Source organism: Salvelinus namaycush, chromosome 3 (genome assembly GCF_016432855.1).
Source record: "Salvelinus namaycush isolate Seneca chromosome 3, SaNama_1.0, whole genome shotgun sequence".
NCBI lineage: Eukaryota > Metazoa > Chordata > Actinopteri > Salmoniformes > Salmonidae > Salvelinus > Salvelinus namaycush.
The window spans coordinates 32,220,610-32,247,817 of record NC_052309.1 but is presented as its reverse complement, the minus strand read 5'-3'; the positions used below and the strand labels follow the sequence as shown (position 1 = coordinate 32,247,817).

The 27,208-nt window shown below is 42.9% G+C and overlaps 1 protein-coding gene across 7 annotated transcripts in view; it reads left to right on the top strand.

Annotated features, from left to right (window-relative positions):
* LOC120030323 (protein FAM222B-like) overlaps nt 1-27,208 on the top strand; it is a 66,006-nt gene that overhangs the window by 29,459 nt on the left and 9,339 nt on the right. For 2 of the 7 annotated variants that reach the window (XM_038975688.1, XM_038975696.1), the window contains exons 2-3: nt 1,033-1,123; nt 24,059-24,186. The exons of 1 other annotated variant lie outside the window; for it this stretch is intronic. In XM_038975688.1, the coding sequence (XP_038831616.1) occupies nt 24,105-24,186 (82 nt within the window). In that variant the 5' untranslated portion in view covers nt 1,033-1,123; nt 24,059-24,104. The remainder of the gene's footprint in view (nt 1-1,032; nt 1,124-24,058; nt 24,187-27,208) is intronic. 4 more of the 7 variants (XM_038975714.1, XM_038975721.1, XM_038975706.1 and 1 more) reach the window with 3 other exon arrangements.

The following is a 27,208-nucleotide window of genomic DNA, read 5'->3' as shown; positions in this document are numbered from 1 at the left end:
TGATTTGCACTTTTCGCACCAAAGTACGTTCATCTCTAGGAGACAGAACACGTCTCCTTCCTGAGCGGTATGACGGCTGCATGGTCCCATGGTGTTTATACTTGCGTACTATTGTTTGTACAGATGAACGTGGTACCTTCAGGTGTTTGGAAATTGCTCCCAAGGATGAACCAGACTTGTGGAGGTCTACCATTTTTTTTCTGAGGTCTTGGCTGATTTCTTTTGATTTCCCCATGTCAAGCAAAGAGGCACTGAGTTTGAAGGTAGGCCTTGAAATACATCCACAGGTCCACCTCCAATTGACTCATGATGTCAATTAGCCTATCAGAAGCTTCTAAAGCCATGACATCATTTTCTGGAATTTTCCAAGCTGTTTAAAGGCACAGTCAACTTAGTGTGTGTAAACTTCTGACCCACTGGAATTGTGATACAGTGAAATAATCTGTCTTTAAACAATTGTTTGGAAAAATTACTTGTGTCATGCACAAAGTAGATATCCTAACCGACTTGCCAAAACTAAAGTTTGTTAACAAGAAATCTCTCGCTCTCATAAGACATGATATAGGCCCAGTCCTCAGGCAGATAAAAAGATGTGAAATGATTTGTTAGGCCTACCGTCAAAAATACCAGACAATCTCTTGTAACAGTTTATTTTCACAATGTGCAGTTTATGGATCACTTTTTCTCCTGAGTGTTTTATTTTGTCTTTTGTTAGGCCTACTTTGTGTAAAGCATTGTTAGTCCCATTCCACTGTCTCTTTTTTTTCCTTGTGTATAGAGCGAGGAATTGGGCCTGACAGGCTCCTGTCCTATAGGGAGATCTCGATTTTGCCAACCCACACCACTGACGCCATCATTAGGGTTTTGATCAACAGCAGTGCGAACACGGGGGGAAAAGACAGTCATTTTCCTGATCTAATTACTGTGAGGAGGCAGTTTAGCATAGCTTCCTGTAATGTCTGATTTTACCTCTTGTCAGGGGCTATTTAAGGAAGCTGGGTTAATCTTTCTGGAAATCTTCTTTCCACTCAGGGAGAAGTGCCTGCCTTAAATTCCGTACTACTCCCATGAAGCTGACAGGAACCATCATACCACTGTGGTATGTATGAGCTAATACACGAAGGTACTGCTGACTTTCTATTGCTACTGTCTGTTGCTCTTCTTTGAACGAATGACCTGAATGACCCCCATGTACATATTACCTCGACTAGCCCATACCCCTGCACATTAACTCGGTGCCAGTACCCTCTGTATATAGCCTCATTATTCTTATTTTGTTGCTTTTTTATTTAGTAAATATTCACTAACTGCATTGTTGGTTAAGGGCTTATAAGTAAGCATTTCACTAAGTTTTACACCTGTTGTATTCGGCACATGTGACAATTACATTTTGATTTGATTGCTAGTGACAGCTGGTTTTGAAAGAACAACAAACCTGTCCTTTTGGCTTCTTTAATTCCCCCGAATGGACTGTTTTACAGCGCTCGCTCTCTCTCTCGAACACACACACACACACACACTTTGTATCACCATATCACCACCCACATACTGCTGCACAATGAACTAATAGATTATATGCACAATTTGAGTTTTGGGGTTAATCAAACGTAGTTAAAAATTGTGTGAAGTACTGAACCCATTCAATAGCCTGGGTCAGGCTTTAAGGGCAAAGGGCCATGCTTCCTAAGAGAATCCCACACACCCAGAACAACAAGCTTTTTAATACCAGCAGCAGCAGCACTCCACTCACCTCTCTTCTTGTTAGATGAGGCACGCACAGTTAGATGGATGGATTAGCAAATGAATTGCAGACCCCTCTAAAGACCCCCTCAAACTCATTTGTCATTCAGTCTCATTCCCTGCATCTGTAATTCGCACGCTTTGAGTTTGAGTCGCTGCATGTTTTTTCGAACAACTTCTAACTTATCAAATGCCATCTTTTATTACGGTCAAATACAATCTCATACCTCGACCTACACATTTTATAAGTTGTTTTTGTATGTGGAGTGTATTTAATTGTGCAGTTTCCCTATCACCATTGTTTTTTCCTCCCTTCCCCATTATTCAGTGCTCTAGCTGAACGAACATACAAGCTGGGCCTTATCAGTGGCACTCCATATGGAAGTCAAGTCTGTTGCTAAGGCCAGCAGGCTGTGTTAAGCCACCCTGCACCCTGCCTGACTCCTCACTAAATCACCTGTGTCACTGCCTGCTGCCTGCCTCTCCCATGTGACAGAGAGGGAGCAGAACAGGGTATAACAGCTCAGCCATCCACACCCTGCCCTGAGGATTCCTTTACCCAGTACCACCCATCTCTCTCTCTTTCTCTGTCTCTGCAGTGTGTGGGGGGCTGATGGGTCTGCTCTTTAGAGACCCAAATTATCCCTGACTAGCAGACCTCCTGAAGGTGCAGAGGAAGTGCAGCTATGTCATGGCAGCTGGAATGGTGATGGGATGGTTAGCGCAAGTCATGTCTCTCATTTCTGCTAAATAGTTCACATGAAATAACCACTTGTGCACATCAACAGCAGATTTACTTTAAATAGGCCTAGTACACACTGTCCTGTAGGCCTATATAAGCCGTGTTGATATGATGTTGTTGGTGTAGTGTTGATGTGATATTGAGGTGGTGTTCAGTTCATGTCAACTTTGATAAAGGTAATTTGTCCTCTGAGCTGCCCTGGTTGGGTCTGGGCTATTCTAGCCAAGCCATAACTGAGGGATTAATTTATCATTAGGCTGCTCCATCCAAAGTCCCCTCCATCAGCTCAAGTCGGCTATCTCAGCCTGACTGTTGCCTCCGGGCCTTATTGCAGGAGAAAGAGGGTCAATGGCGAAGAATGTGCTGTCGGGTGCATTAATGTTGCGTTCAATTGCATAAACCTTTGAGCAGGCCTCATCAGTCTTTAACCATTGGACAGCTAGGGGAAAGATGGCTTTGTGAGTTAGGTAGTTTGAGAAGGTATGATGCAAGAGTGTGTGTGTTGCTCATTTTAACCATAACTGGTGTACTCCTAGTTCTTTCGGGAATAATATCTCAATAAATATGAATACTTTTGTGACAATCGGGTATTTCCAATGCAGACCATGCTTCCTCCTCTCCCAGTGAGTGGCAAGGGCAGAGAAGTGCTGACTGTCTTTGGGAGACAGACAGACTGGTATGCTTTGGCTATGACAGACAGACGGATGTAGTGAATAAATAGACTGTGTGGTATGCTTTGGACAGACAGATGGATGGGCAGTGCGGTGTGCTTTGGCTGCTGCTCTGTGAGCCTGGGAGGGCCAGATGTTCCCATGCAGACACACGGGTGAGATGTTCGCCATGCAGGATAAGGGCCGGGAGCTGGCGCACTCCGCAGTGGGGGCACACACACATACGCACAAACACACAAAGGACATGAAGGGATACCGAATGTCTGCCACTCTCTTCCCCTGGCAACACACCTTTAGACACCTTGGCCCACAGAGAAGGATCTCTTTTATCCCAGACAGGCCCTGTGTTGATGTCAACATTGCCATTGAGCTGACCTTACCTGCTGCTGTACATGGGCAGAAAATATAATTGTTTGGGCTTTCGGGTTGTATCGACCAGGAAATCCAGCACATGGAGGGGAAAGGGCCCTGGCATACAGGGAGGGCAGGGCAGGCTTAGTCTCTCACCACATTTTGGTGTGCATCTCTGACTGTGTGTGTGTCTGTGTGTATTTAGGCTATATGTATAAGAGATCAGGATAGTTTAATGGCGCTGTGGATAAATGTTCCAAGCCAGACTGAGTGCGGCGGTGCTCTGCGGCTGGTTGTGTAACACAGCCTGTCTGCATGGTGGTTTGTGTGTGTTAAGCCCTTTTAGGATTATTTAATGGCCTTAGCTCTCCCACAGCTCAGACTACTGGAGCTGCAGTGAGCCTCCTCCTAAATCAAGCCGCCTTACACCCTGGTGCTGCTGCTGACCTACGCCGAAGTCTCCTCTCACGAGTGTGTCTGTCCTCAGTGAGGAACAGCTGCATTGATTTGGATCTGTTTGCTGAGCACTCAGAGGAGAAATGATAGCAGTTGAAACACCTGGAGAGGGAGAGGGGGGTGTCAGGAACCACTGTCCCACATGTGTACACACACAACCCAACCTCTGATTCCTATGTGAGGACAGCCTGGGATCCCAATCAGCAGCACTTTAAAAGCTTTCCTCTTTCTCCCTTTAATCGCAGGCTCAATTTGTCACCGGCGTGTCCAATTTCTGATAAGCGCTTGAATGTGAGCGAGCGAGGAAGAGCAGCACAAAATGGATGCACCTGCTCATAAATGAAATCAAGCCACTCCATCTTCATTTCCCTATGCTGCTACGCTAGCATGCCTGGAACAATGCTGTTGCGCATTAGCTCGGCTCTGTCCACACATAAACTCAGGCTGAGTCTGAAATGGCACCCTATTCCCTATATAGTGCACTACATTTGACCAGGGCCCATAGAGTGCACTATATAGGAAATAGGATGCCATTTCTACAGACACAGAGTCAAGGCCATTTGAGACTAAACCAAAATGGAGAGGGTGGAGTGCGCAGTCATGTGTTTGGGCTGCTGACAGGCATTAAACTGTTTTTCACTAGTTTGACCAGTCAGATAACACACAACACTGGCATCTGTCCTGCTCTCCTCTCTTTGCCTGCCTGCTTGTGCAGTATGCACTCAATCACACACATTTTGAAGCACACGTCCACATTTTGAATCACGCTACACAGTACGCAGACTTTTTACGTCACATTTTGACTCACTCATACAGTATCTCACACGCACACATTTTGAAGCACTCATACACACATTTTTGCTGGGATTGTTACCTTGGGCATACCTGTAATTCCATACATAAGTGGCTGTGTGGTAGGTTTCTCTGATGTAGGCCCACACCACAGCTATTTGACACATTAGTGCTTCTGAACCCCTAGTGTCCCTTCGGGGGACATCACAGCTTCCTGCTGCTTTACAACCCACATGATTCTCACCCTGCACACTCCCTCTCTCTCTCTCTCTCTCCTGTAGTATTGGTCGATAAATGTATAGGGTTGCAAAATTCCCAGGTTTTCTAAAAATCCCAGTTTCAAGATTCATGGAATCGGGAGGGATTAAGCAGGAAATCTGTGAATCCTCCAACCAGGATTTCTGGAAAATTGCAACCATACTCCTGTGGTCCGGCTTGTACATGTGCAAGGTGCAATCTACAGATGTAGTATCTCTCTATCTGCAGTTATGCTTTTGGTCATTTCCATGTAAAAGGACCAATGAGCATCAACATGTGAATTTCATAGGAGCATGTTAAATAGGGTGTCAAATGAAAGCTGAGCCTATATTTCTGAGAAATTAAGGCATATATGTTTTTCAACCTTTTTCTGTCATTTAAAAATGTGGAATAAGCCAAGGCTTTGATTTCTGGTCAAACAGGTAGAAGAGCGATCTTAGAAAACATCTACCAGAAAAGTCTTAAAAGGTATTAGAAATGCATCAAAACACAATCATGTTGAAGTAAAGACACCTGCCAACTAATATCAACACTTATATTTAGTTTGGGAGAAATTGAAGAAACATTGCTTTGTGCCTTGAAATTCCGTTACCAAAAACACCTCTAAGATATTTTCTCATTTCTCTCCCTCATGAGAAGGGAGAATAATGAAAGTTCACAGAAGTAACAAGTTAAGATAGGCCTATCGATTAATTAGTGTTTTTACTGATACCAAATCAGTAACGGAATTTCTACAATTTGGATTGGCTACAATGGGAAATCATAGTAGTCACAAACCACAGTTGGGTTCACAAATTTGGACAGCACAGTACTAGGGATGGGCACGGTTATTCTAGTATCCGAACGGACGTTGGTATTCGATTTACTTGGGAGAGTATTCATTTTTTAATAGACCATTACATTCAACATTTTATTAAAGCAACAGTTTTATGAGTTTGAGTGTGCCCCATTTTTTTTTATTTTAACTATGTTGTTGTCGGTCAATCAAAGCAACGCTACAGTCGGTCTCCATGTGTAGGAAGTGAAGTGGGATTTTTCTAATCAATGCAAAATGGAATAAAAATTGCAGAGTCTAAGTTGGCTAAATGAAGAGTAGGCTACAATGATCAATCTACGGAAGGCGAGGGGCAATTTCATAAATATTGATGCATCCTAATATAGAAGCCATTGGGTGATTCGGTTGAGACTTGAGTGCATGACTTCACTCTGAGCCCTTGACAAAACACAAAACATGGCGGACAATTTCTCTCGCTTCGGATATGAAACCAGTAGTAACCACCAAATTCAATAACATTTTAAATATGAATCTGACATTCCCACGCCACAATAACATTGTCTCCGAGGATGACTTGCTATTTGATTCATATCATAAGTATTTGATTCATATCAGCGGTTTTCTTATTGAACAGCTCAGCTAGCTAGTGAAATGCTCATTTGCAATGCTAGCTAGCTACCCTTAGCTCGACTCGGGAGCTCATGGAGACATACTGTAGGCTTCAGGAGCCAGCCAGCTGGTTAGATATGATTGCACCATAATGCAACAACTGGCTACTAGTTTGTTTTCAGACAAATATTTTCAACTCGTCAACCTAGTTTATCCACTGGCCACCGCTTTTAGGAGGATAGCTAATTACTGAAATCTAGCTGGCTAGATCACTGGCCAGGCAGTAGCCACTAACTAATCGTGGACGCATGACCTATTTTGATACATTTGGATTAACTTGATCATATCAAGCAACACAGACCATTTGTGGAATGGAAAAATAACAATTAGTGGGCTCGTTTTTGTGAATGATCGGACAGTGAAATAGATTGGTAGCTAGCTGGTGATGCTTTTATTTATTATTTGGTGATCAAGCTTAAGCTGGGTTTCCCAAACGGCATGAGCTAGCTAAACAGATGACTCTGTAGAGCATCTGTGTGACAGCCCCTGTTGGATGATATGTCGAGACTCATGAATATTCATGAAATTGCCCCACTTTCCTGCGGAAAGACATTTCGCAACAGGTAGGCTCTTGTTTCATATGGAGTTGTTGTAGACATTGGATGTAGAGCGCAGCAAAATAGCCTCAATTAGCCTTGCTAGCTAGCTCCTTTACAACAATTTGATTCAGTCAAGAGAGGCACTACCAGGTAGACAAGTGTTTTTTTAATTAAAAAAAAATGTATTACCCCTTTTTCTCCCCAATTTCGTGGTATACAATAGTTACTCTTGTCTCATCGCTGCAACTCCCGTACGGACTCGGGAGAGGCGAAGGTCGAGAGCCGAGCGTCATCCTAAACACAACCCAACCAAGCCGCACTGCTTCTTGACACAATGCCCACTTAACCCAGAAGCCAGCTGCACCAATGTGTCGCAGGAAACACTGTCCACTTGGCGACTGTGTCAGCGTGCACTGCGTCCGGACCGCCACAGGAGTCGCTAGTGCGTGATGGGACAAGGACATCCCTGCCAGCCAAACCCTCCCCTAACCTGGACGACGCTGGGCCAATTGTGCGCCGCCCCATGGGTCTCCCGGCCGTGGCTGTCTGTGACAGGACCTGGACTCGAACCCAGAATCTCTAGTGGCACAGCTAGCACTGCCTTAGACCACTGCACCACTCAGGAGGCCTGTGATAGACAAACTTGTTGCTGCCAGTTATCTAACTAGCGTGAGTCGGTTTGGCTACTTTCTCTCTCTCTCTCCCCTCCATTCCATGCCACGTACATAGACTGTCACACACACCGGCCCCTGCTCCTCTCTGACTGTCACACACACCGGTCCCTGCTCCTCTCTTGCCCCTTACCAACCCTCCTGCTGAAACAAGTAGTGTACGAGCAAGTCTCCATTGAAGTAAAAAATATACAGTGCCTTGTGGAAAAAGTTAATGGGTCTGAATACTTTCCCATTTTGTTACGTTACAGCCTTATTCTAAAATGGATTTAAAAAGAATACTAATCCTCAGCAATCTTCACATAATAACAAAGCGAAAAAAACAGGTGTTTAGAAATTTGTGCAAATTTCTTAACCATATCTTATTTACATAAGTATTCAGACCCTTTGCTATTAGACTCGAAATTGAGCTCAGGTGCATCCTGTTTCAATTCATCATCCTTGACATGTTTCTACAACTTGATTGGAGTCCACCTGAGGTAAATTTCAATTGATTGGACATGATTTGGAAAGGCACACAAGTCTATATAAGGTCCCACAGTTGACAGTGCATGTCAGAGCAAAAACCAAGCCATGAGGTCGAAGGAATTGTCAGTAAAGCTCAGAGACAGGATTGTGTCGAGGCACAGATCTGGAAAAGGGTACCAAAACATTTTTGCAGCAATGGTCCCCAAGAACACAGTGGCCTCCATTCTTCAATGGAAGAAGTTTGGAACCACCAAGGTTCTTCCTAGAGCTGGCCGCCCGGCCAAACTGAGGAATCGGGGGAGAAGGGCCTTGGTCACGGAGGTGACCAAGAACCCGATGGTTACTCTGACAGAGCTCTAGTGTTCCTCTGTGGAGATGGTATAACCTTCCAGAAGGACAACCATCTCTGCAGCGCTCCACAAATCAGGCCTTTACGGTAGAGTGGCCAGACGGAATCCAAAAAAAAGGCACATGAAAGCCCGCTTGGAGTTTGGAAAAAGGCACCTAAAAGACTGACTATGAGAACAAAATTCTCTGGTCTGATGAAACCAAGATTGAACTCTTTGGCCTGAATGCCAAGTGTCACGTCTGGATGAAACCTGGCACCATCCCTACGATGAAGCATCGTGGTGACAGCATGCTGTGGTGTTTTCAGCGGCAGGGACTGGGAGACTAGTCAGGATCAAGGCAAAGATGAACGGAGCAAAGTACAGAGATATCCTTGATGAAAACCTGCTCTACTGTTCTGTACTTTGATGTCAAAACTTATGAAACACATGTCTATGATTGGTTCAGATTTGACCAACCAAATGTTGTATTGTTGGGGCAGAGCTCATTAAAAAAATAGCCAGTGTGTAGAATCATACCCCAATATACAAAAAAGCATATTGCATATTTGTAACTTTTGTGTACCTATTTGGGAAACATCACCATGAAGACATTCATATCCATAATTATGCATTTCTTTGTAGTACAGATCAGGGACCCATGATGAAATTCAGTTATCGGGTGTAAATCCACTTCACTTACTGTAGTTTTTTTCAACGTCAATGTGTCATGTCGTAGCTGACACCCCATTCTTTCTGCAGACATCATTGAATCTTAAATTGGACCAGATATGAGTTTTTGGAAAATGTGGACACAAAAAAACAGGGAGATTTTACAGAAATTCTGTTACTGAACTTTGCATCTGCACAATTCTGCCAGGAAATGTGTTTTTGGAAAATGTTCAGTGTAAATTATTGTAAGTAGTCCTGTGCATGGACTTGTATGGTTTGTTAAACTTTGAAATCATTTGGTTTTGTTTAGCATACATTATTTTTCAGCGCAATTCCGTTATCGTGGAATTGCCCTTTTACAAACACTACATAGCTTGGTGTCAGACATCTCCACGTGACTGCCTGGCTGCATTGTTGTCTCCTTTGATAAAGAGTAAAACTCTTAGATTACATTGATGTGGGATTTAGAAAAGACAAAAGGAACAATGTTGCTCTTGTATGAAGACGATAAGGACTATCGTGTGGTTAGCCTACCCCTGAAGCTATACTGCAGTGTAGGGTCTCTCCTCTCATGTGGCGTGCAAGTCGCTCTCCCTCACAGGTATCAGTCATCCGCCATGTACCAATCTGTGTTTGAACAGATGCAGGCCAGGGCTGCTCCAAACCCAAACCTAACTGTCAAGTGTCACTCTTAATTGCGAAGCAGGAAGAGTAATGGCTACCACAGATCCTTGCCACGGCTGTTTTTATAGGTGTTTGCTAGGTGTTTTTAGCACTAGGTGTATTTAGAGTGTGACTAAATCAAATGTAGGACTTTTAAATTGTGTGTTTAAAAACCTACAGCTCTGAAGTGTTGCCCAGAGATCTCAATATGGTTTTTAATGCATGTCAGCCATTGGGGATTCTCTCCCTCTCTGTGGTTGGTTTTTAGACTATCACATCTCTGAAAGCAGTTAGTTTTTTCCCTCACTGAGGCATGTCCTCTCCAGTCCTCTGTCTGCACTGTGAATAGATGTAGAGTGGAAAGATAGATAAGTAAATAAGTAGCCCCACACTCACACTCCTGTCTCGCACTTTCCACATTAAGGAGTCAAGTGGGTGAGTGGTAATTAGTGGGTGTGTGTTGTAATGACTGGCCTCAGGATGAGATCAGGTCAGGACGCCTCCAGTTCATATCTCCCGACTCATACACTCACTCACTCACTCTACCAGTCCTAGGAGCCCTGTGTCTAATATGGCACGCTATTCCCTACGTATGTAGGTAAGTAGGTTTGACCAGGCAATAAGAGATAGGATCCCATTTCAGACGCACCCCCAGTTTCCTCCCTCAGCTAGAGGATGCGGAGCCAATCAGTACTTTGTTGGCTAACTGGCTGGGCAGGCCCAGAGGCTCTCATTCAGGCTAAAAGCATCCTCATGCTTCCCATCCGAAACAGTTTGGAACCATTCGTGCATATTTTGTGATGTTTTTGGTCTTCGGCTGTTCGTGCGCACACTTTTTTCTCGAGGCTAGCCAAAGTCTACACCCATTTGTTGGTGATTGGTCAACAGTAGGGATTCTTCAATGAAATGTTTGTCATTCAATGAGAGACAAATAGTTTTTATACAAATGTTTTCACAAATACTGCACCTAGAATCTTAGATGTAAAGTTGTGCGACTAAGATCTGCAAAAACGCTAAAATGAATGACAGATTTCTTGAGTTATTCTGACTACGATGGGCAAACCAGTATATTGCTGTTTTTTTTCTAGTTTTTCAAGCGAAGGTCTTAAGGCAGGGTTTTCGTTCCTGGGGCCCCACCTTGGTGCACATTTTGGTTTTTGCCCTAGCACTGCACAGCTGAGTCAAAGAACCAACTCATCATCAAGCTTTGATTATTTGATTCAGCTGTGTAGTGCTAGGGCAAAAACCAAGTGAGGGCCCAGGACCGAGTTTGGGAAACCCTGTTTTATTATTCTGTTTTTATTGTAATGTATACAGGGCTCTCTTGTAAAATAAATGTTTTAACTCAATTTGTCCCTATTTAAATAAAGGTTAAATAAAAATAAACACTCGTTCGTTCGCCTAGCCGAGCAACACTTTTTAAAATGAGCCACTGATGGTTAATGACCGACAGAACACAACAGATTAGGGATGAGGCCAATGGGGTGATAAGTGATCACCGTAGCCGCTAGCCAGTAAGCACAAACTATTCAGCAATGAAAATGTTCTAAAACATAATGCAACCATACCATATTGCTCTCTTGAATAATGTAACAATTTACACGCATTTTTTGCAGACAAAGGGTTTGTTTTCTCGTCTGTAGGCTACACTCATTACATTTTATCTTCAAGACAAAAGCACAGAGTTACTATAACAGAATGTCTTCATCAAGTAACGTTGGCCTATCAAATGTATTTTTAACCCTCTCTCACCAATATAAAAGTAAAGTAGACCTACCTTAGAACATTACAACAAACCAGGCTTCATTTGTATCGATATCATGAAAATCATGTGGTAAAAGCAAATTGCGACTGGAAACATGGGTATAAATGAATTCACCGTGACGAGCCTAGAAGTTCAGCATCCCGGGGTCGCCTCTTCACTGTTGACGTTGAGACTGGTGTTTTGCGGGTACTATTTAATGAAGCTACCATTTGAGGACTTGTGAGGGGTCTGTTTCTCAAACTAGACACTAATGTACTTGTCCTCTTGCTCAGTAGTGCACTGGGACCTCCCACTCCTCTTTCTATTCTGGTTAGAGACAGCTTGCGCTGTTCTGTTAAGGGAGTAGTACACAGTGTTGTACGAGATCTTCAGTTTCTTGGCAATTTCTCACATGGAATAGCCATCATTTCTCAGAACAAGAATTGACTGACGAGTTTCAGAAGAAAGTACTTTGCTTCTGGCCATTTTGAGCCTGTAATCGAACCCACAAATGCTGATGCTCCAGATACTCAACTAGTCTAAAGAAGGCCAGTTTTATTGCTTCTTTAATCAGTACAACAGTTTTCAGCTGTGCTAACATAAGTGCAAAAGGGTTTTCTAATGATCAATTAGCCTTTTAAAATGATCAACTTGGATTAGCTAACACAACGTGCCATTGGAACACAGGAGTGATGGTTGCTGATAATGGGCATCTGTATGCCTATGTAGATATTCCATTAAAAATCTGCTGTTTCCAGCTACAATAGTACTTTACAACATTAACAATGTCTACACTGTATTTCTGATCAATTTGATGTTATTTTAATGGACAAAAAAAGTAGTTTTTCTTTCAAAAACAAGGACATTTCTAAGTGACCCCAAACTTTTGAACGTGTGTGGGCGGTGGCAAAAAAAGTATGTGAACCCTCTGGAAATACCTGGATTTCTGCATTAATTGGTCATAAAATTTGATCTGATTATCATCTAGGTCACAACAATAGACAAAACAGTCTGCTTAAACTAATAACACACACACAATTCTAAGTTTTCATGTCTCTATTGAACACACTGTGTAAACATTCACAGTGCAGGGTGGGAAAAGTATGTGAACCCTTGGATTTAATAACTGGTTGACCCTCCTTTGGCAGCGATAACCTCAATGAAACATTTTCTGTAGTTGCGGATCAGACCTGCACAACGGTCAGGAGGAATTTTTTACCATTCCTCTTTACATAACTGTTTCAGTTCAGCAATATTCTTGGGATGTCAGGGGTGAACTGCTCTCTTGAGGTCATGCCACAGCATTTCAATCGTGTTGAGGTCAGGACTCGGACTGGGCCATTCCAGAAGGCGAATTTTCTTCTGTTATTGATTTACTTTTGTGTTTTAGGTCGTTGTCCTGTTGCATCACCCAATTTCTATTGAGCTTCAATTGGCGGACAGATAGCCTAACATTCTCCTGCAAAATGTCTTGATAAACTTGGGAATTCAGTTTTATGTCGATGATAGCAAGCTGTCAAGTCCCTGAGGCAGCAAAGCAGCCCCAAACAATGATTCTCCCTCCACCATACTTTACAGTTGGGATGAGTTTTGATGTTGGTGTGCTGTGCCTTTTTTCTCCACAGTGTTGTGTGTTCCTTCCAAACAACTCAACTGTAGTTTCATCTGTCCACAGAATATTTTGCCAGTAGCACTGTGGAACGAACATCCAGGTGCAGTTTTGGAAACTTCAGACATGCAGAAATGTTTTTTTGGACAGCAGTGGCTTCTTCCGTGGTGTCCTCCCATGAACACCATTCTTGTTCAGTGTTTTACGTATCGTAGACTCGTCAACAGAGATGTTAGCATGTTCCAGAGATTTCTATAAGTCTTTAGCTGACACTCTAGGATTCTTCTTAACCTCATTGAGCATTCTGCGCTGTGCTCTTGCAGTCGGCCACTCCTAGGGAGAGTAGCAACAGTGCTGAACTTTCCATTCATAGACAATTTGTCTTACCGTGGACTGATGAACATCAAGGCTTTTATAGATCCTTTTGTGACCCTTTCCAGCTTTATGCAAGTCAACAATTCTTAATCTTAGGTCTTCTGAGATCTCTTTTGTTCAAGGCATGGTTGACATTAGGCAATGCTTCTTGTGAATAGCAAACTCAAATTTTGTGTTTTTTTTTATTGGGTAAGGCATCTTCAATATTGTCTCATTGATTGGACTCCAGGAAAAATACAATCTGTGTTATTAGTTTAAGCACACTGTGTGTCTATTGTTGTGACCTAGATGAAGATCAGATCAAATTGAATTACCAATTTATGCAGAAATCCATGTAACTCCAAGGCGTTCACATACTCTTTCTTGCCAATGTGTGTGTGTATATATATATATATATATCTCTCTCTCTCTCTCTCATATATATATATATATATATATAGTTATTGTCCATTCGCAGTTTTCTGTTTTAAAGCGTTTCTAATGTTTTCATCCTCCCTAGGGCCAGAAGTTTTTACAGGATTTCTTTTTAACCATATGGCCTGAGCGCCAGGAAAACAAACCCCCACCACCACCACACTAGGACCTGTGGCGCCACCTCTGAATTCACCACACAATGTTTCAAATGAAAAAACGTTTCCTATTTGTATGATCTACATGTTTTTGGTGGTGGTGATGGACTTCCATAGTTTTACGTGGCTCAGTGCAGACGGCAGCTACTGCAACAATTTCAGAATGTAACAGGCTGTTACTGCAATTTCAGGTAAAAACTCAATAAAAACAAGTATCAAATATTAGGAAAATGTCTATACATTTTAGCTGTTACAGAAACATTGCTCTGCTATTACCATTTATACTGTAGGAGTGTTGGCTCAACGAGGCAGTTCTGTTTACACAGCCCTGCTTCAAAGGGGGTAACTGTCGTGCTTCAACTCCGGAGGTAGCGGTCGAGATGTAGCAAGTATGCAGGTTTACATTTGAATAATATGTGTAGCTAACGGTATTTTTACGAAAAGTGTAAGTGTGAAGAGGGTCTTAGTGTCTAAACCAGCTCTGAGTTGCTCTAGTCTCCATTCTCTCTCCCTCATCACCACAGCTGCAATTTCTTTGTTTGAATTCTGAACTTTTCTGTTGCCTGTTTGGAAACAGTGCCATACTGACTCTGTCTCCGTTTCTCCTTTTTCCATTATCTCAGTGTCTCTCCCCTCCCTCACTCATTTTAAACATACACTGTACACAGTATTACACACACATTATCTTTTGTTGTAAAAAGCATTTCGTGTTGATGAGGGCTGGCATCTCTATGGTTGAAAAATAAAAATGTCAGCCAGCCCAGCCTTGGACTACACACCTCAGGATCTGCTCCAGTCATCAGGATCTTTTGTGTGAGAATGTTGAACACGCGCACACACGCCATGTACGCACACACACATATACCGTGCGCACACACACACACGCCATGTATACACACACACAGTGGAACAGAACAGCGACAGCTTACATGCCTGTGGGCCCCGGGCTAGCAACAGCACTGTTTCAGCCAATCCTGTTCCGCCTCTGCTGTTTGTACATCCCAGATGGGCTAATGAAGGCCACACTGATGTGAACAGTACGCACAAGAGCAAGCGAGGGCTTTTTTCATTTAGAATGCTCCGGTTCGGAATTCAAGGATAAAAAGCTATTTTCTTTCTGTTCCCGTTTCTCTTTCTTTTACCCCGGCATTCAGCTCTCCTCGCTTGCAAAAGAAAAGTAATTTAATTCTATGTCCCTGGGAGTATGCACACACACTCACGCACACTAGGATACAATGAATTTCTCCCAACAAGATTTTTCCTTGGCTCTATTACTGACCCTATGACCTCAGGGTAAACACGCAATTAAATAACAGCAGCACACAGCCTGTTCTGCTTTCTCCTCTCCTTCTCCCTCAGTCATTATCACAAACATTATCACAACACAGAGGCTTAGCTCTCTTAATTGCTTTCACCTTCATTTGGGAAAGGACTAGTGGTTAATACTCACAACCAACCAAACAGGGTTTTCTCACCTTTTTATAGCAAGGAGGCATTTTTCGGAACCATCTTTTCTAATGCTGCTTATTTTGATGCTGCACTCTTAGTTTTCACACACACACTTAAATGCACTAGTTTTCCCCTTACATAGGCTACACTACAGCTGAACCCCGGTCTCTTCCTGCCCCGAAAGCGTTGGGTTGTTTTTCTCTGCAATTATCCCTATGATCCATTTCCTAACACTTCCTCCTGAATGTTTAACCAATGCAGATTGCCCTGACGTGGGGAGATATTGACTAATGCAATTATAGCTGGCTGGTGTAATTTTCTAAATGGCCTTCTCCTCTCACACTGTTTTTTTTAGATGGGTGAGTTGTTCTGCCTGTCTTTCTAACGCCCCTGAGAAATGAAGGAAAGATATAGGCTTGTGTCGCATCAAATTATGGGAGCAATTTGACATGATATGTCATGGCGTCTCTAAATGCCTTGAAGTTGTGCTTGTGACCTTGCATGCATCAGTTTTCAAGTACAGCATTGTCTCATCACTAAACTCTTATAAAAAGAAGCTCACTCAAATAGACAACTATTATAGATGTATGAGTTGTTGTGGTGGAGACTGAAGAGTCACTTGCTGCGTCATCATGTCATGGGTCTCTAACGCATGTCGATGTTATGTAACGTTGTTGAACGTGATATTATGAAAATGCTTTTAGAACATATTAGACGTTTTGAGTTCCTAGCACAAGATTAGAGAGATGAAAATGTCATAGGAATGGTAGAGCGCACCTGCTTTATTCATGGCTTTTTGATCTAGATCCTGATCAAGAAGTGAATAAACTAAAAGCTAAAACTACCAATTTGAGAGGGGAAAAACAATAAAATACTAACAATCATTATTAACAAGCTGTATAGTCCGGTCAAACATCCACTTGCATATGTTTTCCAGCTCATTCAGCTGTATCACAGTGATTTTCACATTGTCCAGGGCATCAGATCTAAATGCATGATGTCCACATTGACAAATCAGGTAGCTAGCATCGAATAAGCTTGTATAGTCCAGTCAAAAACCCACTTCCACATTTTGTGTTCATTAACCGAGCAAAGTCTAGCTGTGTTTAAACATTACAGTAGTTTTGAAATGGGCATCGGATAGTACTGTCTTAGCCAGTAAGCTAGCTAACAGCAAACAAGGTTAGTAAGCTAGCTAACGGCATTGTAATTCCCACAAAGTCACTTTTGCAGGCTGATTGTGTACACTGTGCATAAAATGGTATTCAATATAGTTTGCAGTGTGTTCTGCAAGGTTAGCTATGTAGGGATGTTGACAGTGTCCAATCAATTGCAGCTAGTAAGGCTTGTAATCCAGCTGGATACAGGTGCCTGCCTGGGTCACTGCAGAGTAAAGTCCATATCATACCAATCTAACCCACCTGGGTTATACCATGTGGGCAATTAGGAATCCGTTGGCGTAGCAGAGGCCACGCACACACACGGGGAACAGGGGTGTGGTGGTGAGGAGCACTGATCTTATGAAGCTGCAGCATCTGATATCTCAAAGCTGTTTAGAGAGAGCTTGACTGTCAACAACGGTCTTACTGCACTTTCTGAGTGTTTGTGTTGTTGAAAGACCCTGTGGTTTTTTTTCTGTCTGATATATGTGTTGATGTGGCCTAGTCACTGGGTAGGAGACCAATGCCCTGTCTGTCTGGTTTCATCATCTCTTGCTGTAGTCTCTCTACCACTATAGAGCAGAGTGTCAGCTAGAGCATTACCATAGGCTGACCTTTGCTGCTGCGCTCCCCAGTTTTCTGACATTCAGGGGCACTGTGGGGGAGGTGTGTTTGTGTGCAAAGGAAGTCCCCCCCCCCCCCCCCCCCTAAAATAATTGGACAAGCAGATTATAGATTTAAGTTGTCTGAATGGATAAGTAAAATAAATTCCTGCAAAAATCACAATGTCAAACAACTAGGCTACTCCAATCAAAATTGGTTCAAAGTGTCCTCCAGTTGCCATGTGTTGTGCACTGTCCTACCAATCTCTGCAGAGCGCTTCGGAGTAGAATTATTGGAGGCCTGCATTTTCTTGATCAAAGTCAGCCTACTGTGCACGTGGTTGATATTCATTGCTAGTTAGTGAGTTATTTGCCTAGTTATAGCTAATTGTTAGTCATGAAAATCCTGAAAAGGGCATGGAGTTATGCATCACCTGTGTGTGCCAGTGCACTTGGGCGTTATCCAGATTGCCATACCTTCATAACGACCTTGAGCCATATTGGGCTATTCAGTAATACCGGCACTGAACACAAGGGGCACCATTTTCAAACCTCACTGATCCTCTGTAATCCGAAGGTTAGCAAAACTAACAGATGCATGTAAAATCCAATAGAGAATGCTAACTAAATGCTAATGAGCGCATTGCAAACATTTTGAGTCTCTAACCTAAAGTATTTGCAGGACAGACTCTTTTAAAGTTATTCAAGTAACAAAAAATTATACTGTTTGCTGCATGCAGAAAACAAATATTAGACAGCAAGACTCTTGATCCAGGGGGGATTCTCTGTTACCAAGCGACCCTAACCACTTAGCTACATGGCTAACTAGCTACTAAAGGCTCCAGTCTCTTGTCATTGTGTGCTTACAAACAAACAAACACACTAAGTGACTGGGGACTACCGGTAAACTTCATAATGAAAAATTGTGACGTAGAATGAAGAACACAATCTTTATCGTCTAGCGTATTGCACAAGTTCACTGCAGGTATTTACTTAAAAGTAGCTACAAATATTCAAATTCAGAAAAAAGAACATAAAATAGTTTCAATGGTGTTGTAAAACCATCCCATGGCTATATCCAAATACCCCGGTGTGCGGTATAATACGGTATGCCGCCCAAGCCTACAGCAAACTAACTAGATAACCAGCAAAACGACACAATATGCTTTAAATTGGCTACCTCACTAGTTAACTATTTAGCTAGTTGCATGTATTAATGTAATTGTCATTCCGATGTACTAAAAAAACGTTCCACCAGCACTCGTGTATAACTGCAAATGGCTGACATGCACTTGATACGGGTGCACAGTTGATGAAACCAATGCTGCATACTCCGGTTGTAAAACTGTCTCAAGTGCTCAGAATTGGGTGTAATTCTGACACCGTTGGAACGCTGGTATTCTCCTCTATTCAGTACTTCTGACAACGTTCCCCCCTCTCAAAGATATTCTTAGAATAGCCTAAATGACAAGGAGCTCCACTGAAAATATTTTAGCCTTAAGAATTCCTGGTCTCCGGCAGCGTTTGGAAATGCCAATCTGCGGTCAAGAACGCAGAGTTCATTTCAGCCTATGATACCCTTCAGTCCCTTGACGTTTTGGCGATGATGGAGACATGGATCACCCCAGAGAACACTGCTACTCCAGCTGCTCTCTCTCCATCTGACTACGTGTTCTCAAATACAGTATCAGTCAAAAGTTTGGACACACCTACTCATTCAAGGGTTTTTCTTTATTTTTACTATTTTCTACATTGAATAATAATATGGACGACATCAAACTATTCTTCAAAGTAGCCACCCTTTGCCTTGATGATAGCTTTGCACACTCTTGGCATTCTTTCAACCAGCTTAACTTGAAATGCTTTTCCAACAGTCATGAAGGAGTTCCCACATATGCTGAGCACTTGTTGGCTGCTTTTCCTTCACTCTGCGGTCCAACTAATCCCAAACCATCTTAATTGGGTTGAGATCCGGTGATTGTGGAGGCCAGGTCATCTGATGCAGCACTCCATCACTCTCCTTGGTCAATTAGCCCTTACACAGCCTAGAGGTGTGTCGGGTTGAAAAACAAATAATAGTCTTATTAAGCGCAAACCAGGTGGGATGGCGTATCGCTGCAGAATACTGTGGTAGCCATGCTGATAAGTGTGCCTTGAATTCTAAACATCACTGACAGTGTCACCAGCCAAGCACCCCTACACCATCACACCTCCTCCTCCATGCATCACGGTGGGAACCACACATGTGGAGATCATCTGTTCACCTACTCTGCGTCTCACAAAGACACGGCGGTTAGAACCAAAAATCTCAAATTTGGACTCATTAGACCAAAGGACAGATTTTCACCGGTCTAATGTCCATTGCTTGTCTTTCTTGGCCCAAGTAAGTCTCTTCTTATTATTAGTGTCCTTTTAGTATTGGTTTCTTTGCAGCAATTCACCATGAAGGCTTAATTCATGCAGTCTCCTCTGAACAGTTGTGTCTGTTACTCGAACTCTGAAGCATTTATTTGGGCCACAATCGGAGGTGCAGTTAACTATAATGAACTTATCCTCTGCAGCAGAGGTAACTCTGGGTCTTCCTTTCCTGATGTGGTACTCGTCCTCATGAGAGCCAGTTTCATCATAGTGCTTGATGGTTTTTATGACTTCACTTGAAGAAACTTTCAAAGTTCTTGAAATTTTTGGGATTGACTAACCTTCATGTCTTAAAGTAATGATCGACTGTTGTTTCTCTTTGCTTATTTGAGCTGTTCTTGCCATAATATGGACTTCTGTTTTCCACCCCTACATGCATTAAGAAGGAAAGAAATTCCACAAATTAACTTTAAACAAGGCACACCTGTTAATTGAAATGCATTCCAGGTGACTAGCTCATGAAGCTGGTTGACAGAATGCCAAGAGTGCAAAGCTGTCATCAAGGCAAAGGGTGGCTACTTTGAAGAATCTAAAATATCATTTGTTTAATACTTTTTTGGTTACTACATGATTCCATGTGTTATTTCATCGTTTTGATGTCTTCACTATTATTCTACAATGTAGAAAATAGTAAAAATAAAGAAAAACCCTTGATTGAGTAGTTGTGTCCAAACTTTTGACTGGTACTGTGTGGGTGTGTGTGTGTGTGTGTGTGTGTATATATAGATAGATAGTTTAGACACACCTACAGATTCTTCAAAGTAGCCACCCTTTGCCTTGATGACAGCTTTGCACACTCTTGGCATTCTGTCAACCAACTTCATGAGGTAGTCACCTGGAATGCATTTCAATTAACAGGTGTGCCTTGTTACAGGTTAATTTGTTGAATTTCTTTCCTTCTTAATGTGTTTCAGCCAAGCAGTTGTGTTGTGACAAGGTAGGGGTGGTATACAAAAGATAGCCCTATTTGGTAAAAGACCAGGTCTGTATTTTGGCAAGAACAGCTCAAATAAGCAAAGAGAAACGACAGTCTATCATTACTTTAAGACATGAAGGTCAGTCAATCTGGAAGAACTTTGAAAGTTTCTTCAAGCGCAGTTAAAAAAAACATAAAGCGCTAAGGTGCAGGGTTGAGTAACCGGGTGGTAGCCGGCTAGTAACAGTGACAAAAGTTCAGGGCAGGGTACTGGGTGGAGGACGGCCAGTAGTAACTATTTAACAGTCTGATGGCCTTGAAATAGAAGCTGTTTTTCAGTCTCTCGGTCCCAGCTTTGATGCCCCTGAACTTACCTCGCCTTCTGGATGATAGCGGGGTGAACAGGCCGTGGTTCGGGTGGCTGAGGTCCTTGATTTTCTTGGCCTTCCTGTGACACCGGGTTCTATAGATGTCCTGGAGGGCCGGCAGTGTGCCCCTGGTGATGCGTTGGGCAGACCACACCACCCTCTGGAGAGCCCAACAGTATTCTTTCAATGGTGCATCTGTAAAAGTTTGAGTGTCTTAAGGGCCAAGCCAAATTTCTTCAGCCTCCTGAGATTGAAGAGGTGCTGTTGAGCCACCTTCACCACACTGGCTGTGTGGGTGGACCATTTCAGATTTTCAATGATGTGTACGCCAAGGAACTTGAAGCTTTTCACATTCTCCACTGCGGCCCCATCGATGTGGATGGGGGTGTGCTCCCTCTGCTGTCTCCTGAAGTCCACGATCCACTTCTTCGTTTTGTTAAGTGCCTTGCTCAAAGCCACAACTGTAGCAGATATAATATATGGGATCAGAGACCAGCAGTACCAGTGATTAACATGCATTTTATTTTGTGAAGTGGTTCCTTGCATCATACAGCAAAATGTAAAGTCATGTTTTTGGCCCATAGTGTAACATTTTTGTTGTTGTTGCAACTTGAGTAAAAAGGTGACATGAGTAAAAAATATGTCCTACTTGTCTGAACAAGTGGCTAAAAAAGTTAATGTCAAGCCCTTGTTTGTGTGTGTTGATGCATTCCTCTGGGTGTGTATGCAACAAACCAATAAATTGGGATCTTGTTTTGACTGAACCCTCCCATCCTCGTCTATCTATATTCCTCTTGAAACACCTGTAACCACACGTCTGCATTTGATGTGAGGTTGACTACCTCCACCCCAATGCCTTTTGTGTTCTTGAAAAGATTGTCATCCTTGTAGAGAAACGTTGGCACTAAGATGAATGAATGAAAGAGAGGGGTAAAAATAGGCGCAAAAGCGGGAAAATATTCCTTGCAGCTGTAAGACCGGTGCTGAAATCTTCTATTCCTCAAATCCTTACAGGGAGGAAAAACCAACCTATAAAACCAACCTATCAGGCCAATTAAAGTTAATGCGTGGTGACACGTTGAATCAAGGGCAGGGATTGCTGCCATATGGTTGGCCACTGGTCAGGCTGTAAATCAGGAAGCAGAGTGTGCAGGACTGATGGAGGGGAGGGGGGTGTCAGGGAGGATGACGCAGCATCACCCCTTGCCACATAGAACGGAACAGCAGCAAATCCATGATCTGTCTGGTGGTGTGAAGAAAGTGCACTCCCTCTACCGCCCATTACCCCCGTCAAGCCTCCCCCAGCCCTAACCGCCCTTCCACCTCTGTCTTTCTCTCTGTGTGTGTGTAACTGCCAGCTTCATTAAGGCTTGTTTTGTTTCCCCTCCCAGGGAGGATTTAAATGAGCTGTCATCCTGACCTTTTTCAGCTCCTGTGTTTTTAAAGGGAGTTCATCTCACCCTCTCTCCCCTTCTACAGGTGACAGGCACTTTTAAGCCGGCACCCTGCGGCAGACGGCCATGCCAAGGTTGTTTTGTGGGTAATTTCCTTCCTCATAACAACGCGGTGTGTGTGTGTTTGTCTGTGCTCCGGTGTTTGTTCTGATGCCACATGGCAGCAAAGGATAAGGGCACGGGGCAACACACCCTGTCGACTTAATTTGCTCCCTGACTGTTCTTCAGTACAAGCATCTGTGGTGTTTTGAATACTGTAACTAAGTGAAGCAGTCTGCAATTAAAGCTGTTCTCTCTCTGCTGCTGATGTTACCTCTGATTATGTTACTGGGTGGCAAGCTCACAGACAGCCTCTCGTTATTAAAGTACCTTGTTATTTATTTAATTTCATACGGTCTCTCTACTCCATTGTTTGATATCCCCTAAATGTACTCACATTGTGGCTGTTGCCTCTTGAGGCCTTGTTGGGGACCGTAGTAGGGCTGGGCGATATGGCCAAAATGGCTTATGGTATTTTTCAAATTTATGACAGTATTTTATGTTTTTGATTTAATAAAAGTTATACATTTTCTTTGAGTAGTGTGTGACCCTAGGGTGGAAACACATATTCTAAATGATTTCAATGGGTCTTGCACATTTGTGGCCTGCTGGAGGTCATTTTGCAGGGCTCTGGCAGTGCTCCTCCTTGCACAAAGGCGGAGGTAGCGGTCCTGCTGCTGGGTTGTTGCCCTCCTACGGCCTCCTCCACGTCTCCTGATGTACTGGCCTGTCTCCTGGTAGCGCCTCCATGCTCTGGACACTACGCTGACAGACATAGCAAACCTTCTTGCCACAGCTCGCATTGATGTGCCATCCTGGATGAGCTGCACTACCTGAGCCACTTGTGTGTGTTGTAGACTCCGTCTCATGCTACCACTAGAGTGAAAGCACCGCCAGCATTCAAAAGTGACCAAAACATCAGCCAGGAAGCATAAGAACTGAGAAGTGGTCTGTGGTCACCACCTGCAGAACCACTCCTTTATTGGGGGTGTCTTGCTAATTGCCTATAATTTCCACCTTTTGTCTATTCCATTTGCACAATAGCATGTGAAATTTATTGTCAATCAGTGTTGCTTCCTAAGTGGACAGTTTGATTTCACAGAAGTGTGATTGACTTGGAGTTACATTGTGTTGTTTAAGTGTTCCCTTTATTTTTTTGAGCAGTGTATATGCAAATGGAATGTTGTAGAAGGGTGCTGATGCTTTTTTTGCGATTTCACTTGCTTTTGAGGGGGTGGGGTGGGGTTGACTCTGTGACATAGTAATTTTAAACCTACCAAGGCCTGGGGAAGAGTCTGCCCCACGTTTTACCTTGGCTGTTTGATGTTTTAATTTAAGTTGTTATTCACATCAAATGTCACCTCTACCTGATGCTCCAGGTGTGAAACACTTTCTAATTGAAAGGTAACTGTGTCCTCCCTGAATTGACCCCCCCCCCCCCAGGACTGAGAGTTCTATTAGCCAAGTATCTCTATGTAGCATATGTGTCCCTGCAGTTATGTCTGCGTTCTGACCTCGCTCCTGTCCTCTCTCTTCCTCCCTCTCCCCCTCTCTCTCTGCAGTGTGAGTAGCAACGAATGTCCCATGTTGCATTAGTGTCTGTGTGAAATGCTGGCCTGCCTGCCAGGGCCAGGTGACCTCTCCCTCCAGCTTCTTTCCCACACGCAGATGAACACTGGACTTCAGAAATGTAAGGGTCTCTACTCTACACACACTCACTCACTCACTCACTCACACACACGTCATTCATTCCCTCTATCACACACTCACTCACTCACTCACTCACACGTCATTCATTCCCTCTCTCTCTTGCTCTCTCACTCACTCACACACACACGCGCGCACGCACGCAAGTCATTCATTCCATTTACAAGACCCAAGGTCTTTTAAAGGCAGTGCACAGGTAGTAGCGGGGTTATACCACCTTGCAATACAGATATTGGTGTACGGAAGGAGGCTAATTCGTACATTTTCGATCCAAATATTTTTTATAAAGATAAGCATTGTTAGATTGTAGGAGTAATTATGGTAGTCCTAAAACGTTCTTCCTCTGAGTCAGTTGGAGCACCGATGCTCACTGCCTTCATAACATAAGCCTGCAGTATAATAGGCTAATACCCACACCACACCAAAAGTTTCTAAACTTTATTAGGGTAATATCATAAGTCAAACCATTGTTTATAGGGAAAATACGAGCAGGATATTATGTTGTGGCAAACACAACATTGCAGTTGTAACTTAATTTTGTGCAAGAAAATGGCTCAACAGAAAGAAACAAAACAATTGCGAACTGGTTTAAACTGTCACAAAAGGTTTTAATGGGCTATATTGCAGCAATTACAAAAAAAAGGCTAGTGCCTACCATACCCAACAAATGACAGCAATAGGCTAATGATATTTATTTTACAACAGTCCTACGTATAAGCTATACTGAACAAAAAATATAAACGCAACAACTGTTGGTCCCATGTTTCATGAGCTGAAATAATTTATCTCAGAAATATTCCATATGCACAAAACGCTTATTTCTCTAAAATGCACAACTTTGTTTACATCCCAGTTAGTGAGCAGTTCTCTTTTGCCAAGATAATCCATCCACCTGACAGGTGTGGCATATCAAGAAGCTGATTAAATAGCATGATCATTACACAGGTTTACCTTGTGCTGGGGACAATAAAAGGCCACTGTAAAATGTGCAGTTTTGTCACACAACACAATGCCACAGATGTCTCAAGTTTTGAGGGAGCGTGCAATTAGCATGCTGACTGCAGAAATGTCCACCAGAGCTGTTGCCAGATAATTTAATATTAATTTCTCTACCATAAGCCGAGTCTGATGTCGTTTTAGAGAATTTGGCAGTACGTCCAACCGGCCTTACAACCGCTGACCACGTGTAACCACGCCAGCCCAGGACCTCCACATCCGGCTTCTTCACCTGTAGGATCGTCTGAGACCAGCCACCCAGACAGCTGATGAAGCTGTGGGTTTGCACAACCGAATCATTTCTGTACAAGATGTCAGAAACGGTCTCACCAGGATCTTGACCTGACTGCAGTTTGTCGTCGTAACCGACTTCAGTGGGCAAATGCTCCACTTCGATGGCCACTGGCATGCTGGAGAAGTGGCAAATGGCAGACAGCGTGTATGGCGTCGTGTGGGCGAGCGGGTTTGCTGATGTCAATGTTGTGAACAATTTCTGTAAGTTGTGTCCCAGTTTTTCCATGGCCTGCATACTCACCAGACATGTCACCCATTGAGCATGTTTGGGATGCTCTGGATCGACGTGTACGACAGCGTGTTCCAGTTCCCGCTAATATCCAGCAACTTCGCACAGCCATTGAAGAGGAGCGGGACAACATTCCACAGGCCACAATCAACAGCCTGATCAACTCTATGCAAAGGAGGTGTTGTGCTGCATGAGGTGAAATCCATAGACTAGCACCTAATGAATTTATTCAAATTCACTGATTTCCTTATATGAACTGTAACTCAGTAACCTTTGAAATTGTTGCATGTTTTGTTTTTATTCAGTGTAAATACAGGGACACAATTAAAGACAGATTAAACTTTATTTAGCAAACAAATGTCTGAACAGAATGACACAACACATTTTCCATATTTTAAAGAACTGGTTTAGATGAACACACAGGCCTACAATAATAATGAATAAAATAACAATAATAATAAAACAAATTATTATTAATACGGAAAAATAAAAAAATAAAAGTTCCAAAATTGCATCCTACCTAAATAGCGTGTTGCCCTGCATTTGGCCCTGTCAAAGTTCTTTTCGTCTTTGTCCACTACAATCTAAAATCTTTGTGCTCTAATATCATAGGCTAATTTATTAGGGGCTAATTTTGGGGGAAACTCAAAGCACATTAGCTATATCACTAAGATTATACCTGCTGCTAGTAGCCATGTATTAATCTTAACAGCACTGTAATGTTAAAAAAAAAAACATTTTGCAGTTGTAGCCTAGCACCCAATGAGGCCTATGCAATGTCCAATGTGCATTTCGCACTTTCCGTATGTCATAGCCATATCAAATGTCTTGTTTGTAAAAAATAGTTGCTATTGAGCTCAAAATTTAGTTGAGAAATAAAAAGTATACTTACAGAAAGCTGTGAACATCCTCTACCCATCTGTGAGCAACACACCCTTCTCGCACTGTTTCAACGTGTGATACCACCTCACCCCCAACCCTCTCTCCCAACCCCAGGTGACATATCTCTCTCTCTCACACACACACACACACACACACACACGCACACTTCAGTCGATAGTCCTAAATATTTTCGGTATTTGCTGTTATTGAATTCATTTCTGAGATTCCTATGGTTTACGATCACATGATGGTTACATTGAACAAAAATGTACAACCAATGCATGTTGTTTTGAACAATGGACACCAAATCATGTTTTCTCCTGTCTTTTTGGTCCCTCAGAACTGGTGCCAAGTCCTGTAGAATTCTTCTCAAATCTCCTATCCAAGCTCTCCGACTGTACGATGTTGGCCATCTTATGCCACGATTTTGTAGTCCAGACATAATGTTCACGTCGTGTGCAAATTCTTAGGCCGTAAATGATTGTGGAATGTCTTGGCACTCTCATTGTGACAGGGTCGAGATCTGCCGATTTTTAAGTAGCACTACGTGCGGCCGTAGGCTCTGACAAAGTTCTGGCAAAAACATGTAGCCTTAATCGTGCAG